This window comes from Spea bombifrons, chromosome 4 (assembly GCF_027358695.1).
Source record: "Spea bombifrons isolate aSpeBom1 chromosome 4, aSpeBom1.2.pri, whole genome shotgun sequence".
In the NCBI taxonomy this organism is placed as follows: Eukaryota; Metazoa; Chordata; class Amphibia; order Anura; family Pelobatidae; genus Spea; species Spea bombifrons.
In genome coordinates this window covers 98196215-98213737 of record NC_071090.1, presented here as the reverse complement: position 1 = coordinate 98213737, position 17523 = coordinate 98196215, and the positions used below count along the sequence as shown (strand labels likewise).

The 17523-nt window shown below is 42.3% G+C and overlaps 1 protein-coding gene across 1 annotated transcript; it reads left to right on the top strand.

Annotated features, from left to right (window-relative positions):
• Positions 1-2957: 2957 nt before the first annotated feature.
• On the top strand, positions 2958-16124 carry KANSL3 (KAT8 regulatory NSL complex subunit 3). Its single transcript, XM_053464670.1, has 22 exons — positions 2958-3195; positions 3455-3625; positions 4270-4360; positions 4745-4930; positions 5092-5223; positions 5332-5448; positions 5687-5788; positions 5878-5949; positions 6422-6496; positions 6618-6775; positions 6952-7015; positions 7413-7613; positions 8055-8205; positions 9678-9755; positions 10574-10750; positions 11614-11692; positions 12050-12198; positions 12300-12421; positions 12527-12743; positions 12835-12956; positions 14082-14229; positions 14933-16124. The coding sequence occupies exons 1-22, from the start codon at positions 2981-2983 to the stop codon at positions 15400-15402; spliced, it is 3297 nt and encodes a 1098-aa protein (XP_053320645.1). The 5' UTR covers positions 2958-2980; the 3' UTR covers positions 15403-16124.
• The last annotated feature ends 1399 nt before the right edge of the window (positions 16125-17523 follow it).

Sequence of the window (17523 nt, the reverse complement as noted above, 5' to 3'; positions counted from 1 at the left end):
TGACATTTTTGCTATCTCTTTCCATCATTTTAACCAATGATGTATCAGGTATGTCATGGGTCCTGTAGGACCATCTTTTCATGAAATATCTAGTACCTCATCTGTTAAAAGGGGTTAAAAAGGGGAGCCATTTAACTCACAGAGCATGATTAGTGTGAACGATGTGACTTCATAGGATTGCTTGTGGTTCCATTTGGTTCCAATTCCATTTGGAGATGCAATATAATCCGGCAATCCTGTTTACCAGCAGTACCCTGATATTTATATGATCAATGGATTAGTAAAATGAATATTTTCTTATATTCTTTTATAAATCTGTAACTCCTTCCAATGCTTTGCAGGGTATAACCATCCATTTCTCATATATTCTATACTATGTTTTTGATTTTAAATAACATTAGTTATATTTTAGATTTAACATTGGTCCAAAATATGTCTCGTTAGCACAGACACAGAAAAATAAGAATATTTTTCCAATACTGGGCAGCCATTTTTATATGTTTTCTGGCAAAGTCGAATCTGGCCTTCCAAGAAAACATTTTTAGGGCTAATGCACTCCTAATCTATGTCCTATTATAGAATGCATATCACATGATGTACTGTATGTAGTTTGCTATGCATTCTCCATTCCACTGGTGGCGCTGCATGGTATGCTGTCCCTTTAATTTCAGTTCTAGGGTGACACCTAGTGGTTATATTAAAATATTGCGTTTCTCTACTCATAGACTCACTATTGATATAGGTTATTCCATAACTTTATTTATATTATTTGTTTTATTATGGCTATAAGTGCAGTTCAAATATTGCAGAATAAAAGGTTATTCAATTTGTATTAAAATTAAATGATGAGCTTACTAGAACTAGAATCCAAATATTCCTGTCGATTACCTCGCTTTTTACCATGTTGCACCACAATTGTTTTTAATAACCCTTATATGGTAAATATATATAAACATATATATATATATATATTTTTTTTTTGGTAAAATCTTGGTTACATAATACCCACATCTGTATAGCACACGGTTGCACGGAACATACCTGAGGGTATTCTGAAGACCCCCCAATGCACCTGCAAAGGGGATGCCATGTCAGTTTAAAAGAACCTCTCAGGGATCATAGACATTAGAGTGCATTTGATGGCTGATGTGTCTCATTTAAAATTTGACTTAAAAGGCCATTACGGTACAAGTCTCCACAATCGGTCGGTAATTCTGTCCAAACATAAATGATATTTTGTTGGATTTAAATGCCATTATACATATTTCTTATATAAAACCCCCCACCAGCCAATGCCCTTAAAAAGAACATCTGTTATACAGAGAATGTATTCAAAAAATGAGCCCATTTAGTCAAAGCAGGTTTATTACTGATAACTTTATTATGGATACATATCTGCTGGCCACCAAATACCTGGGGGGAGGGGCAAATTCTGCAGAATTCCCCATAAAATGCACACGGTGACTGAACTGTCCCTTTATATACCGAGACGGCAGGTATACTTTAGTTCGTGGAGTGGTTCGTATTTAAAGGCGCGCTCCAGTTCCCTGGTTAATTACATCCGCAAGGAGATAAAGGACCGCGGGGAGGAATAAATGACACTGCGCTGCGTTACTCTGACGCGATTGCGGTTTTTTTTATGTATTTGCTTGTCCCCACCAGCGACCACGCTAGGTTGGCGCGTGCGCAGCCAACACTTAACGGTCAGCTTCGAATCCCCGCCCCCATGCGCGCCCCGGCCTGTGATGACGCGTGCGCGGGCACGCGCACAGTGTCAGGGCCGACGCCTCCTCGAGTAGATGTGAGGCCCGCTGCGGGAGAGGTGAGATGGTGGCGGGATGTACGCGTACCGGGCGGGAACAGAATATTTTTAGCGGTGTTAGAACCTTTCCACGGACACACTAATAACATGAGGCAATAAACGGCGAATTTGCTGCTGTTTGGCCAGGGTGTATTTGGTGCACCGTGGTTACTGTACACGGACACTAGGGGGTGGTGGTACTACGTTCCCGAACAGTCACTATTACAAGAGTGTGGCTCTTTAACCCTTTCACAGCCGCGCACCGTAGTGCCTGAGGGCTATGTTGATGAGGAAAGCGCTATTTTGTATCAGTAATAAGTCTGTTATCAGCATGGAGCATAAAACCTGACTGTGATCTCTATAGATATTGGAGCTGCTCCATGGTAGGTGTGATGGCGAGTGTACCAGATATCCCAGTGGATCCACACTCCCTGCCCCGATATGAATGAATAGTGAAATATCACATGGTCTCTGATGTCATTGTTCATTAGTATGTGGATTTTACTGCATTTTTAGTCTCCATGACAATATCTTGCGGTGCCTGTGTTTGTGGTACGTGTCGGCTGTCCCAGTACTGGGGTTGATGCTTCTGATGGTACATTTACCTACAAAAGTTGAACGTAACTCTTGTGGTTGCCATGGTGATCTGCGACTGTTCTCGAGCTTTATTATTCTTTACCTGCACGGAGCTGCCGGGACCGTTTTTGGTCATTCATACACACAAGGATGAGATCGGGGACGCCGATGTCGCTGTTTGTGGCGTGTTTTGCGGTTGGTTTGCTAAATACTTGGTGATGTCGTAGTAAGGCTGCGTCTCGACGTTTTCCAGCGGCCAAAACATTCTTTGCTTGTTCTTTGTTTGGAACTTAATCACACATGCAAAGGGAGTGATAGCCGAGCCACACGTTATTTGTTTTATACAACGCCATCATATTCTGTAGCGCTGTACAATGGGTAGACAGGACATAACAAGTAGTATATATAACATAACAATTTGACTTACAGAAACAACAGGTGAGGAGGGCCCTGCTCAAGAGCTTACAATCTAGATTGCCTGCGCTTTGTGATAATTGGTTTTGTATATGGAGCTGAAATACGTTGGTATTTTAATCAGATCTTTTTTTTTTTTCCCTCTCTCATTAGGTCTTGAGGCTTTGTGGCCCCTTATAAGTGGGTAGAATGTCGCACAGAGGGGCCGAGCGGGATCTGCAGTCTTCCGCTCGCAGGATGGGCACCTCGCTGCTTCTGCAGCTCTCTGTGCACGAGCGAGAACTCGACTTGGTCTTTCTGGATCACAGCTACGCCAAGCCATGGAGCGCCCACCCTGACGCCAGTAACGCCAGACCGACGCGGACCCTCTTCATCACCCCGCGGAGGCAGCAGGAGACTGTCGTGTAAGTGTTTGGGTCAGCTACTCCTCTGCGCTACAGCACTGGTATAAACCCCCCAAATGTTCGCTGCTTGACATGTATCTACGCGTTGAACAGCGAATATATCTTAATGCTGCTGACAAAAAAAAAATAAACTAGGCGTAAATATAGCAGCCGATCCCAAAAAAATAAGATGTAAGACGTTTAATGTAATTGTATATTTAGAAATATCTTTTTTTGGGGGGTTATTCCACTCACTTGCTTTTCATTCTTTCTTATACAGAGAGACAGATGTCCCTATCGATGTTGAGACTGTCACTCCCATCCCAATGCCGCTGTATGACAATCAGAAGGCGAGGAGTGTGATGAATGAGTGTGAGCGGCATGTGATCTTTGTACGGACAGATACAGAAGCACCCCCCCCACCCGATGACTGGGAGGAACATGTAAACAGGTCAGCGGCCTTATATTATTAAATGTATATGTATATATTCAAAGTGAAAAATAAATATCATCGATCAGACCTTGAGTATCTTTCTGCTGTATGTTCTGTTAAAATAGTTCAGCTCTTCAAATACTTTTAATTTGATGTTAAATAAGGAGCTTAAATTCATTAAAGGTATTACATAGTATTACATCACTTCTCGGCATCACAGGCTGAATTCAGGATACCTGTCGTTTAACACAATTTTTATGTTTAAGGCTCGCCTGAAGCTACAGAGATTCTATTTGCTTTACTAACTTCCAAGATGGGGGAAAAAATACCATGCCTCACAGTATGTTCCCACGAGCACATCAAGTGTATCCATGGGAGCTGAGCTAAAGATCCGTAGACAAGATATTTAAAAATCCTGAAAGCTGTGTGGGCGACTTGTCCATCTTAAAGGAAATATATCCCCGATTCTAGTTCCTGCTCCTCTCTGTAACTTGTTAATCGTGTTCTTTTTCTGTTCGCTGATATAAACGTAAAATAGCAGTTATTTTTTGTAGTCGTGTTATCTACGTGGTTGTAAGCGGCGTCTAATGTGATGTGAGCGTAGTATCTCGGTGGAATCGTGGGGAAGGAGGTCCACGTAACATGGTTTCCGTTCTCTCTAGGACTGGGTGGACTTCGTCTCAGAACAAGCTTTTCAACAAGATCCTGAAGGCTCTGCAGTCGGATCGGCTCGCTCGACTCGCCAATGAGGGAGTACGTTATTTTTTTCCTTTATATATGTATGCATACAGTTAAAGTCAGTGGGAGAATGTTGAACCATTTGGTATTTAATGTGTAAACAATTGAAATGTAAATTTTTTATTTGAATGTGCTTTCCTGTCCCTGTTGGCATGGCGATAGCAGTAAGGTGAACCCATCTAAATCTCTTAGTGACATGATTGTGCTAGGAAAAAAAATCTCAAACCACAAACTTTTTTTGACCTGTATTTGCAGTTATTTAATAGTTTAGTTTTCTTTTGAATGCATATCGGCCATATGTACACGAGGAATTCCTGAGCATTTCTTTTGCCTACGCGTGGTCTGCGTGCATTTCTGGAAATTGATGCTTTTTGTTACTGATTTCGGTGCGATCTGTAGGCTGCCAACGAACCGGTGCTGCGAAGGATCTCTGTGGATAAATGTGCTCGGCGTATCCGTCAGGCTCTAGCCTCTGTAAGCTGGGAGACCAAGCTGGTTCAATGGCTGCACTCCACCCTAGTGGAGACCCTCAGTCTGCCGTTGCTTGCTGCGTATCTGGATGCTTTGCAGACTCTAAAAGGCAAGGTAAGTTTGTCGTAAGGGATGTTTGCAAAGTTTTATTTTTTCTTTGGACAGTGGTGGATTTTGCGTTGCTGACATAATTGTTTATTGCGTAGATTTTTTAAAAAAAATTTAACTTAGTAATTCAGAGTTGCCTTTTACTTATGTGTAATGTACTCTTGCAGATCCCAGCTCTCATTGACCGAATGTTGCTCACCTCCACCGTAAGGGCAGGAGGGGCCAGCGCAGAAGCACTTTCCCTGCTCCTGAAGAGGCCTTGGGACCCGGCAGTTGGGGTCTTGTCACATAACAAGCCGGTAAAGAACCTTTCCAATGTCAGTTGTTATAGAATAGTCTGCCAAGCATACAGGTTCTGGTTTTTTTCTTCCCTGGCTGACAGAATCTGATTTTCTCCATTTATCTAGAGCAAGCTTCCTGGCTCTCCTCTCATCCTCATCGCCCCGTCCGGACCGAGCAGCGCGGTGTTTCCTACATCACGGAGGCAGCGCTTCTGGCAGTCTCAGCTCTCCTGCTTGGCCAAGGTAAGAATAGATGTCATTCTAGGTTTGAACCCTTTGTAGGAATGTATGTGTTTTGTAAAAAAAAAAAAAAAATTTTTTTTTTTATATATATATAATTAATATAATTTCCTCAATTCTGCATTGACGGTTGCCCTATCGTTTTTACTTATTAATGACTGACCAAGCAATATTTCCTTAGTGTATAAATCCGTTGCATACTTTGCCTTTTTGTTAAGTGCACAATGTTTGTCTCTGAAAGGTAATCCCTGTTGGTGCTCAGCTGGTTAATAGCGGCAGCGGCATCTCCACGTCCCAGTGCTTGGAAAACATGATTGGCAGCTTGCGAGGAAAAGTGATTGAGGTATTTTACCGTGTTCCAATTTCTGTTGATATGGAGAACAGAGCAGATTATTTTTGGAATAACACGCTTTTCTCTAATTCTATTTACAGATTCACAATCACTTCCCACATAAACCAGTGATTCTCATCGGCTGGAACACAGGAGCGTTGGTTGCCTGTCACGTGAGTGTCAGTCCAGGTCTTGCTTGTGTGACAGAACTATATAATTTCAGGACTTGTTTTGTAGTTTCATAATGTAACGCCAGGATTCGGTGTGCCGTCTCAGTACTGCACTCCTCCAGTTCTACTGGGACCATGTTTCATACTTTGTAATAATCAACAGATCTGAGCTGTGCAGTAACAATTTTAAAATGATTAAGCAGTGTTTTAATATTTCATAATTTGTACATGTAACATATTGCAAGAGAAATAGAAACATTGAATTTGGCAGATAAGAACCATTCGGGCCATCTTGTCAATGTGTTATCTTCTAAGAGGTGCAAACATCCTCGCAGCGTGTATGTCCATCAGTTGTCCTCTCCACCTATTTGTTTTCCTTCTTAGAACCGTTTAAAAGAACATTCGCTTTATTAGTACTGTAATACTTGATCATGTGAATAGCATGTGGCAATAATCCTTCTTTGCCCTGGTTTAGGTATCTTTGATGGAATATGTGACTGCCGTGGTGTGCCTTGGATTCCCCCTAGTTACTATTGACGGACCCCGGGGGGTGAGTTTTGTGATCTTAACTATGATGAGAGAAACCCTACAATTATATCTAGATCTTCATATTTTTATTAAATATGGCTTCCTCCTTTTTTTTTTTTGTCCTCCCTTTTGAAATTTGTTAGGACGTCGATGATCCTCTTCTTGATATGAAGACCCCGGTGCTTTTTGTCACTGGACAGAACGCCTTATTGTGCCACCCAGAAGCAATGGAGGATTTCCGAGAGAAGCTCAGAGCCGATAACAGCCTAGTGATTGTTGGAGGAGCTGATGATAATCTCCGGTAATGATTAGCGTATTTTCATTTTAATCTTACGTGTTCCAGGTGGCTACAAGATCTTTTTTTTTTTTCTCAGGACAGAATTACTGTTGCATAATGAATGAAAACATTTTGAGGTTTTAATATAAACTAAATCAGGGCATAATATCTTAGTGATTTCTGTTTTTTTATGTCCACAGGATAAGTAAAATGAAAAAGAAAACTGAGAGTCTGACACAAAGCATGGTGGATCGATGTATCCAGGTGAGATGGGGAGAGAGACTGGCATAGAGCACTTTCTCTTAGGTGTGCGTGACTTGGTTTTGGTAGACATCATATGTTGCCCCCCTGTACTTGGTAGCCACAGATGTCTGAAAAGTTAGTGCATTTGGTCTAACTTAAAAAAAAATAACAAAACGGAGCATCTGTCTTGCAGCTTTTTTTATTGTGTAAAATAAGTGAAATCTACACATTTTTCAGTCTGCACATTATTAAAGCAGTGATTTTTTTGTTTTTTTTATTATTCTTCCTTGGATTCAGGTTTTATCTCCTGTGTTGTGTCTTCCCATACATCATCGTTTTTACTCCAATTTTTGTGCTTTTTTTTTTTTTTTTCTTTCCACAAGTCACACGGGCATCGTTTTTTTTTTCTTCTTCATAGGATGAAATTGCTGATTTTCTGGCAGGGGTCTTGACCCGAACAGAAGGCCACGCAGGGTCAGACCCTCGAGATCTCGATGCAGAAAAAAAGAAGAAGCCTCGAGAGTTCTTGCGCCGGGACCTGTCTCTGGATCTGTCGGAGAGGAGCAGCAGACCAGCTTCCCCGGCAGCGCGATTCCCTGCTTCCCCTTCCGGCTCTGAGGTGAGGAACGAGCGCGTGTATAAGGTCAGTCTCCGATTTTTATCAAAGCAGTCCGCTCAGCTTACAAACATGGATACCACGTTGGTAACATTCAAACACTTTAGCAGAAAACATTAAAACTATATTAACTACCGCAACTATAATTTTATAAACTGTTACAGGTATTATCTGTACACTTTTATAATGCATTTACGCTGCATAAACCTTTTTATCCTGTTAGTGTACATGTTCTGTTTATAACACATACTGCCTGGTCCTAAATGGTGCATTCTGCATAAACCTACACTGTTGATTCATTAGGACCCGAAGCTGCTATGTTACAAGGTGCCGGATTAGCAAACTGCAATTTGTTTTCATCAGGATTAACTATTTTTAACTTAGAACGCCTTTATTTATTGCATCATTTAACAACCCGACCTTTTATTTCTCTGGTGTGTTCAGGATCTATCAAGCATTTCCAGCAGTCCAGCCTCGAGCCCAAAGACCAAATTAACTTCTGTTCCGACCCCGCATAAGCCTGGACAGACAACCGTGCCGCTGAAAACCCAAATCCAAAGGGCAGGGAGCACAGTGAGCCAAAAACAGGCACAAGGTAAACCTATAAGCTCCTGGGTGCTAAAGAACAACAATTTATTGGTCACTATCGATTTTATTTTTTTAAATTCTGTTTATGGGAATAATAAACCAATTTTCACAGTTTGTTTTAGAAACCATAGTCTCTTTTTATTCATTTTTTTTATGCTAGATGTAAAATTCATAGAATCATGTTGTGCTGTGTAACATTCCGTACACGGGTCAACCGCACAATGCTGTCGGAAACTTTGCTCAAAACCTTAATTTTGGGAAATTAGTAAGAATGGGCAGCAAATGGTTAGCAGTGATGGGCATTGTATGTCTGATGTTACCATTATTTTAAAGGGCATGTTTACAAAGGTACTTGGGCCTCAGTTCACTGATTGCTGTTTCGGTGTGGAATTGGGTTGTTAACCTGCTATGACCCTTTTATGAAATCACCTTTCCTATGGGATCACAAGCGTCCACAATCGCTGTATTAACAGGGCTGTCCGGTAACCAAGGCTTCTGGAATTGTTCTCTTGATGCCTGGCATTTCCTGCTGTCTTGCATTGACCCCTATGGATTTGTCCCTTCATTCATACTTGCACCTGAGTGTCTTTTTCTGTGTACTGATATAATTATATTATATCATTCATATACTTGTTTGTAGTCATCCTTTTATTATTATTTTAAAGGGCCACTCTATTGTCCAAGAAAGCCCTTTAAACTAAGAACGTATCTTAAAGTACTTTCTAAGTATTTGAATATGTGTTGTTTAAATCTGAAAGAATAATAATTTATTGCGTTAGGCAGAAGCTGCAGCAGAATGCCTGCTTCGTGGTCTGATGATTCATGCCATGGATTGGCTGCTTCATGCAGCTGATTGGCGCCAGGAAAGTGGTCCCACTGAAATGAGAGGAAGGGGCTTGTTAAAGGGACCACTCGGCTATCGCATGCATCATAAAGTGCCTGTGATCACCGGAGTGTACCTTTAACGCTTTTACAGAACGTTTCTTGGCCGCTCTGTAAAAGTGGCAGAAAGAAGTTGTGTATTTATTGGCCAGCGAGTCTGTGATAATTAAGTCCATCTTATGTAGTTGTTGCATCTATTAGGTGGGAGGTTAACAGACTAGATGGCCTTGGCTGTGTTTCAATAGGCACCCATTATCTCAAAAGTGCTACAAAGTGTGATGTTTCTGCAGGGTTTAGCTCTTGTGACCAACTCTCCATAGAAATTCCTTTAGATTAAGTTACGTGCCAGGAGTTGAAGGTCCTCTGTTTGTTTTGCAAGTCTGCTCCCATGTCTACTAATTTTTACACTGAGTATTCAAAGCAATATCTGTAACAAGTGCATTTCCAGAGTAAAGCAAAGTACCAGTATGTTAAGAGCAAAATAACTTGTTTTTAATGTAAACACTCAGTTGTTGCAGACGGACATGTGTGAAATATAAGTCCTCACTGGTGTTGGAATCAGGTTGCCGCACGTCTGATTTGTCTGTTTGGTTTCAGCCCAGTTTGCCGCTTTCCTGAAACAAAACATGCTGGTGAGGAAGTCCCTTCCTACAGGATCACCGTCATGCGTCTTTGGTAAGTGTCCCTTCTGCTGTTTTCTCAGCAGGTACCTGCGATGACGTAGTTGGGGATCTATAATTATTTTAAATGACTTTGACCAGACAGAGCCATGTACACGGCGGTTATATGTATAGATTTTGTGTCTCTGTGACGTAGACGGATCCGCCAAGCTGGAGCATGTTGAAAGCTACTGGTGCGTATCCATAGCCTGTGCCAGGTCTTCCCCGCTTCGTCTAGTGCAGACTTATCGGAAAGTAAGACGGGGTTGAGGGGTTACCTGTAATGGGAATCGGAGACACGGGGATAGGCGCAGGTAGCCAGGGTTACCCTTTATTACAAGCGGATGCCAGAGGCAGAACCCGTTGGGGTCTCTCTCTGCTTCACCCCGATTTGTTATGTTCGGGTTAGCGTTCTAGCGGTCACATTTCAGTTTGTGTCTAGAAGGGCTCAGGTGTACAATTCCACAACCCACCACTATGTGGTGATCCACAGCAGATGCTCCACAATGAAAAGTAAACATTACAGCGCTTGCCTGCTTGCTTCTCCAAATGCTTTTGCTTCCCTTTACTGAAACTGACCTGATTCTCACCTTGTGAACAAATGATTCCAGAGAACGGGCCCATGATATCCACACACCTTTGTTCAGAGGTCTTAGACGCCACATACATGTAACTAGTGCTATGACTGCACATACGTGTAACTAGTGCTATGACGGCACAATGTATAACCAGCAGCAGCTAGTTTGACATAGAATTTTATTTGGTGGAATAAAAGTCACTGAAACCTTCTATGTTTTTGTTATTAAAGCCATCAATCTTTTTTCCTTTATCTAGTTCCTGTCTCTTCGGAATCTGCAGATGCTGCGGAGAAGGACGACGGCCGGGGGCAGCTGAAGAGACCTCCGAGCCCGGGGGCTACACCTGGTTTGAAACCTTCCAAGAGAGCCAAAATTAAAGTGACCATTGTCTCGCACGGGGATGCGCCAGGCGGGGGAACCTCCAGCCAGGAAGGTTAGTAGTTCCTGCGAGTTACGACATCTTTATGTTTTTCCCTGTGTGGGTGGTGTCGGGTTTTTTTTTTTTTTCATTTTATTTTTTTTTTATTTACTTTTTCTTTCCCTTTTGTCGGTGGATTTATGTTGGTAGCAGGTCTAGGTAATTCTTTTGCATCGATTAGAAGAACACTGTCTAACTTCGGACAAACGGAAGCATGTTGTGCTTAGATTGCACATGAAGCCTGCATAGGTGACGGCACGCAACATATCGCCGTGTTAACACGCATAAGATGAGGGTTATGCCGGAATTATACCTGAAACATATAGGCATAAAATACACCTTTTTGTACCTCCGGTGCACCTGTTTTATAAGCATTACCACCTTGTTGATTGTTAATCATTCCAGATGTTGTAATTCCCAAGAGCTCAGGTGCCTTTTTTATTGTATTTTAGTTTTTTTGATGTGACATTTTATTACTTTATTGCTTGATAAAGTCTCCTTCACAACTTGAGTCTTCAGACCCTGACTCGCAGGTTATCTGTTTGCTATTACATTTTTTAAGTAATGTTTACTGGAAATCTGTTTCATTTTCTTTTTGTTTTCGGTCTCCTTCTTTATCCGCGTGGAGTCATAAATTCCACGCTTGCACCAGAGCCAACTAAGCCTCAGTCATTTATACAATCAGTAACCCACGAAGCATTGTGACTTTTCTGAAGACCCGTTTTGGACACTCTGGGGGTGTACGGTTTATCCCCTAAAATATTTTGCACCTTACATTGCAGCATTGGTTTTCTTGTTTAACTTGGTATGTAGATATTTACATTTTAATATGGATTATTAATATATAAAATATATATTTGTGTTTTTTGCTCCCCCAGCCGCAAAGTCTACAGCCACAACGGTTGGCCAGTCTGCCATGAGCACCAAAGATCTGACCAGCCTCCTCACCGCACCCAAGTAAGCCCGGCATATGTCCTTCTGTGCTTCCCATTGCTTAGTAGCACCTATCTCTGTGTACATTACTGTCAGGGACGGATGCAAAAAGTAGATGTCCTCGCACTTGGCGATTACACTACACCCCCCCACCCACATTCAATTAGCGATAATACGATATAACAAATAACCACTCTTAAAATTATTTTCAATGGCATATAGTTCTACTAAAGTATCTTAAGTTGTGTATACAGAATTTATTAATGAGTAGATTACTTGGGGGGGGGGTGACTTTCTGTATTCAGTCACATGGCCGCTATTGCCGAACAATACTTCACGCATAATGTCCTTTTTTCTGTATATAATTGTTTGTGTTTGCAGGTTAGGCCTTGACAGCACCCCACCGAGCTCATCCCACTCCGCATTGATTCCGAACACCTCTACCCCTAGCGCCTTTCATTCCATCCAAGGCCGCCTGGTGTCCACCCTTACCCCTGGTACGCAGAATCAGCCATCTAGCACATTGCCAGGTACTTTTTGTCTAGCACCAAAACTGTCATGCCAATTGTATTTGTATATGACATTAATAGGCATCCGTGCGTATGAATGAACTTCTCTTTCTGTCCTGCAGTTTCAGGCGCTGGAGCTTCAGCAAGTAGCCTTCTGCAGGGCTTGAGTTTTAGCTTGCAAGACATAGGAGGTAAACCTTCGGCTCTCCCAAATACCTCTGCTGCCCCCGTATCAAACACTCAGGTATACACATTAAAGTTGAGTTAATGTGGTTGTGTGAAGTATATAAGAATACATGCTGTGTAAAGTGTTTGGTGTGTTTATCCTTGTTTTCTTTCTACATGGCAGACTCTGGCAGTCAAAGCTCCTGCCCAACTTCAAGGCTTGGCCACGGTAACTTCGGGAAGTAGCGCTATCATGCGCACCATTCCAGTGGTGACTTCTTCCTCTCTTGTAGCCTCATCTGGGGGGAAACCTTCTTCCATACATCATCTGCTCACCAATGGTGGCTTAGCCAAGCTGGCAAGCAGTCTACCTGGCCTGGCACAGTTATCCAGTCCTTCAGGTAAATATAGGAATTTTCCATGCCTTTATGCCTGCGGCTCATCTTAAGCAAGGTTTAAAACTCAGTTTTCTTTCCTTTTATCTCTAACTAGGCTTAAAGGCCCCAACCACCATTACAGTCACTCTGCGTGGTCAACCTACTCGTGTGACCACCCTTAGCCAGGCCGGAATGGGAGCCACCCCAACCCGACACGAGGATACCACCCAGCAAGTGGTATGCGTCATACGTTTTTTTTTTTTGTTTTTTTTTTGTTTGTTTTTTTTACCGTTCTTGGCAACATAAAGGTTGGCATTGGGTAAAATTTTAACATGTTAAAAGTGAAAGAAGCATACACCACATATAACGAGTTGCGTTTGAATTGGACATTTAATGGTGGAAAAATGGATTGCGTGTTTTAAGAAAACACATGCCTGTTACCCAATAGCAAAAGTGTGATTTGTTTTGCTGTATGTCTTAGAAAACATGTAATGATGGCATTTACTGCCAGATAACTATTAAGCTGTTAGGCCAGGTAGGGCACTGCTATAACATGTAGTGTATGTGGAAATCGCTCCCACAACAACAAGTTAATGTCTCAATTTTACGAAAGTGCCCCTGTCTGTTAATCCCCCACAAAGAGGTCCTTGTGTGTAGTTTTTGTTTTGTTCATTACACCCTTGCTGTCCCAGGGAATGGGAGAGGTCATTCTCGTTACACCCAAGTAATGGTCTCAGAGCTGAGTTAGGTAATATCAATCCCTGGAGTCTTGCATAAGGTTGGGATCGTATACAACATGAACTGGATTTTCTGGTTTATTGACTGCCGTTTCATGCAAACCGTTCTTTGCAGCCTCTGATGCCAGAATAATTGCCCAGGGTGAAGGCCTGCTTGGCATTAACATAGAAAATGCTGGTAGAGGACATCTTTAACATTTTCTTTCTTCCCCTGTGCATAACATTGAAAGTTTGGTCATTGGTGAGGTTGTAACCCACAAAACCCCAGACGCTGGACAAACGAGTTAAAATATATTCTCCAGCCACAAGTATAACTGGACCCGTCTTCTTCCCCAGGTGCAGATTTTATAGGTCTGTCATCTAAAACCTATGTAATTGGGTGACTGATGTCTTAACCACCCGGTTAGTCATGGAACACACATGATGATAAATTCCACTGCCATTAAAATTATTTAAATCCTGTGATTTTGACTGCCTTAGAGGATGAGAAGGGAAGTAAGTTCAGGACATGGGAATGATCCCACAGAAATAACGTAGCGCCAAACAAACTGCTGTTCGGTTGGCTAAACATTTATGAGATTTTCACCCTTATGATCGATCACTGTCACTGTTCTATATATTGCAGGCCTCTGACTCGCCCCCCACTTGCACCATCTCTGCTAGCAAACTTCTTCCCCCTACTGTAACCGAACCGTGCAGAGCCCCCGCAGCCAGCGACAGGACCGCAGCGGATAAACCCCTGTCTGCGGCACGAGCCGTTACCCCTCCAGCAGGTAAGGTAACTATTCTCTAGTTTGAGGTTGGCTGAAATGTTCACCTCCTTGTGAATCCCATCACCCCAGGAACCCGTGAATACGAGTCATATGAGTCAATCTGGGAGTGAATGAGGAGAATGAGAATGAATAGAGTTGCGGTTCGTCATGTAAAGAGTCGGACACACACACACACACACACACACACACACACACACACACACACACACACACACACACACACACGCTCTAGCGTTGTTTAGACATTGTAGAGAGTAGTGCTATCAGATTAATTTCTGTGCAGTGCCACCATCGAACAGAAGGATCATTGGTAGTTTGCAGCAAAAAAAAATGCTCATCACCAAATAGTTTCCACTGGCATTTACGTCACAAGTCCGCTGTTAGAAAGCTCATGTGGATGTGTGTTTTTTTTTTTTGTCATGGGTTTGCCCAGCGCCTGGAGTACTTCAGATTGCCGGGCACTGGTGTGCTGAGATTGAGTGCTGCGCTCATCATCAATCATCAAATGTGTAGTGGTGGCTCTGCATAGAATTAGATAATCCTGCGTAAAATGTTATACAACATTCTTCTAGGGCAAGTTGGTACATAGGTGATGCTGAAAATCTAAAGGCAACAGAAGACTTGAGCATGCAGACAAATAGGTTTTAAAGAATAAGTGATGCTTTCTGACATCTCTCTCCATATTTCCATTCTTTTTGTGCAGTGACCACCAGTCCTCCGAAGACTCTATACGTCATGTCTGATGCCAAGCTCTCTGCGCTGACCAAGTCTGTGGTCAGTGATGTGACTTCTTTACCTTTGAAACCCATGGCTCTTCAAGGATCCTCTAGTGTCTCCCCAGGAGCTGTAACCTTTACCACCCCATCACTTGCAAATACAACCAACCCAACTTGCACAGTAGTGTTGTCCAAGATTGGGCCAGTCCTGCAGGCGCCCCAAAAAACTGTCATCCTGGCAAAGGCAGAGACGGGAGAGAAGACGCCAGGGAACCATGTGATGGGTGCCGTGGAAAGCCTGGGCAGAGTGCCCTCTGTTATTGATGAAGGCAGCACCATTATACACAGCCGTGAGTCGCTGGTCAATAGGCAGCTTCTGCAGCCTGCCTTGATAGCGCTGTCTGGAACTAGTAATATGGCTCCCAATACAGGGACACCCAACAACCAAAAACAGTGACCCGCGGACTCTGTTCTTCTGAAAAATATTTCTTTAGTTGTGTAAGACGTCATGTCTTCTAGAGAACCTTCTCTTGGTTGGAGGATAGAAGCAGTCTGAAACGGAAGGATGCTAGACTTGTGCTTGGGCTTTATCCTAGTCAGCGAAGGAAGCAGTTGGTCCAACCACCATGATCGCCGTGAGCTCTGCCCCAACTGCAATGACGACGAAAGGAGGTCCAACACAGAAGGGTGGCTTGTGGTGTAAACCAAAGCATTGTCTACCATCAGTGTAACTTATATCCAGGCAATAGCCTTCCTCGAGCAGTAAATATTGTCTGTTAGTGGTCATGTACCGATGAGAACAGTACTAGGTAGTACAGCTATGCCTTTGTTCAGCCTGTACTAAGTGAAGTTGTGGTCTTCAATATGTCATTCTCTTAATGACAAGTTTCTGCGACATGACTGTAAAAGATACAGGCTTTTCACATGCTATGCCAGGTATGTATAATATATGTAACAACGCAAATATTACAATGTTAGGTTGTTCTAAACCTACTCTACTTTTCTTTTTTTAGCAGCCTTTGAAAAAGTTGCTATTTGCCATTTAATGTTTTGCTATTTAATGTACTTATTTTGTCTGCAGTAATTCTGTGTAAATAACAGTGGTGTCAAACATGCAAATTGTAACAATCGAATAGTTTGAAAGTAACCAGGATCGATGATAAATATTTTTATACCCAATTATTGCTGTTTTTCTGTGCGCATTTTTTTAATATTCCACCATTGTTAAACAGTAGCTCAAACATTTATTATGTTATTGTGGGGGGAGAACTGCTCATCCTTGCCATATGGTTTCCCTTATTAAACGCCGCAAAAAAATAACACGAAGCCCTCTTTCAATGAATCTTACACCCACCCGCCTTATCTAGGAAATGGTTAATGTGAGGTTTTGTGCCACCTCGTATCACATATGTGCTTGGCCCTGAATGGACTACAGGGAAAGACCCGCCACAATTCTGTTTTCTACTAGTATCACATTAAAAATGCCCCCCCCCCCCCCAAAAAAAGACTGCCTGGAGTAAGTGGGGTCTTATTCACCCAGTGAGACACTCTAACCAATGAAAGTCTGTCGTACTTCGTTAGCTTTGCCATATAGAATCGTCTCAACAAGTCTGTAGGAGTGGGGAAAGTCACCAAAGATATCACGACTGACAAGAATGGCCGCCTCCAGGTCTGCAGATAAAGGATCATTGGAGCAAAATGAGATAAATTCAGGTTTTTGTAGTTGCGCTGGATTGTGTATATTTGAATTGTGTATAGCACTGGATTTCATGCAGGTCTTCCTTTTTATTACTAAGATAAATAAAGGCTCCAGGCACCCAAGGGTTCCAGCGTTAGGCAGATTTATTGAAGGAATAAAAAAAACAACGCGAGGTCCAAACATTTGTTTTTTTTTTTCTTCCTTCAATAAATCTGCCTAATGCTGGAACCCTTAAGTGCCTGGAGCCTTTATTTATCTTTTTGATTTACTGGGGGGTGGCCTTTCCTGGCACAGTTAAGCACCCGAGTTCCTTCGGAGTGTGCAGATTCCTCATTCTGGTTATTTCCTTGTTATTATTGACATTGCTTCAGAACCATATATTTAAAGTATGCGGGTATTTTTGTTCTGAAGTCCTTGCTAACTTTAGCCACAAAAAAAAAAAACTTGCAAAATGGCAGCATGGGAAGGGTGATTTCATAAATGATAACTTCACAAGTACATATATAAAGTGTCTGCCCCCCCTTTCTATTAGCTGTATACATAGTCAGAATAGGTAAAAAGTCTTGTACTTGGTGATGTGAGGCTTGCATGCAGCTTCACGGGTTTTGTGCGGATATTAATGAGTTGCTGCTGTTCCTACCCGCTTCCATTTTCCAATAATACCGCTTACAGATGACGTGGAATATCCAGCAGGGATTGAATTTCACAAACTGACTTATTGCAAGCATGGCGTCCTATCACAGTACCACACGTGAATTCACTGAGCTCTTTGGTACGACCGTACAGACCGCACGGCTCGGTGATGTTATATACCTGCGGCAATGGGTCTGATTGAAACACCTGAATTCAATGGTTACCAGATATGTCGCAATACTTTTG

What these genes read in the sequence shown, in the direction of transcription:
- KANSL3 (XM_053464670.1), top strand. Translation starts at nt 2,981, where the DNA reads ATGTCGCACAGAGGGGCCGAGCGGGATCTGCAGTCTTCCGCTCGCAGG. An exon ending in AGGCAGCAGGAGACTGTCGT is followed by an intron (nt 3,196 to 3,454) that starts GTAAGTGTTTGG and finishes TTTCTTATACAG; the next exon opens with AGAGACAGATGTCCCTATCG. An exon ending in TCTTGTCACATAACAAGCCG is followed by an intron (nt 5,224 to 5,331) that starts GTAAAGAACCTT and finishes CCATTTATCTAG; the next exon opens with AGCAAGCTTCCTGGCTCTCC.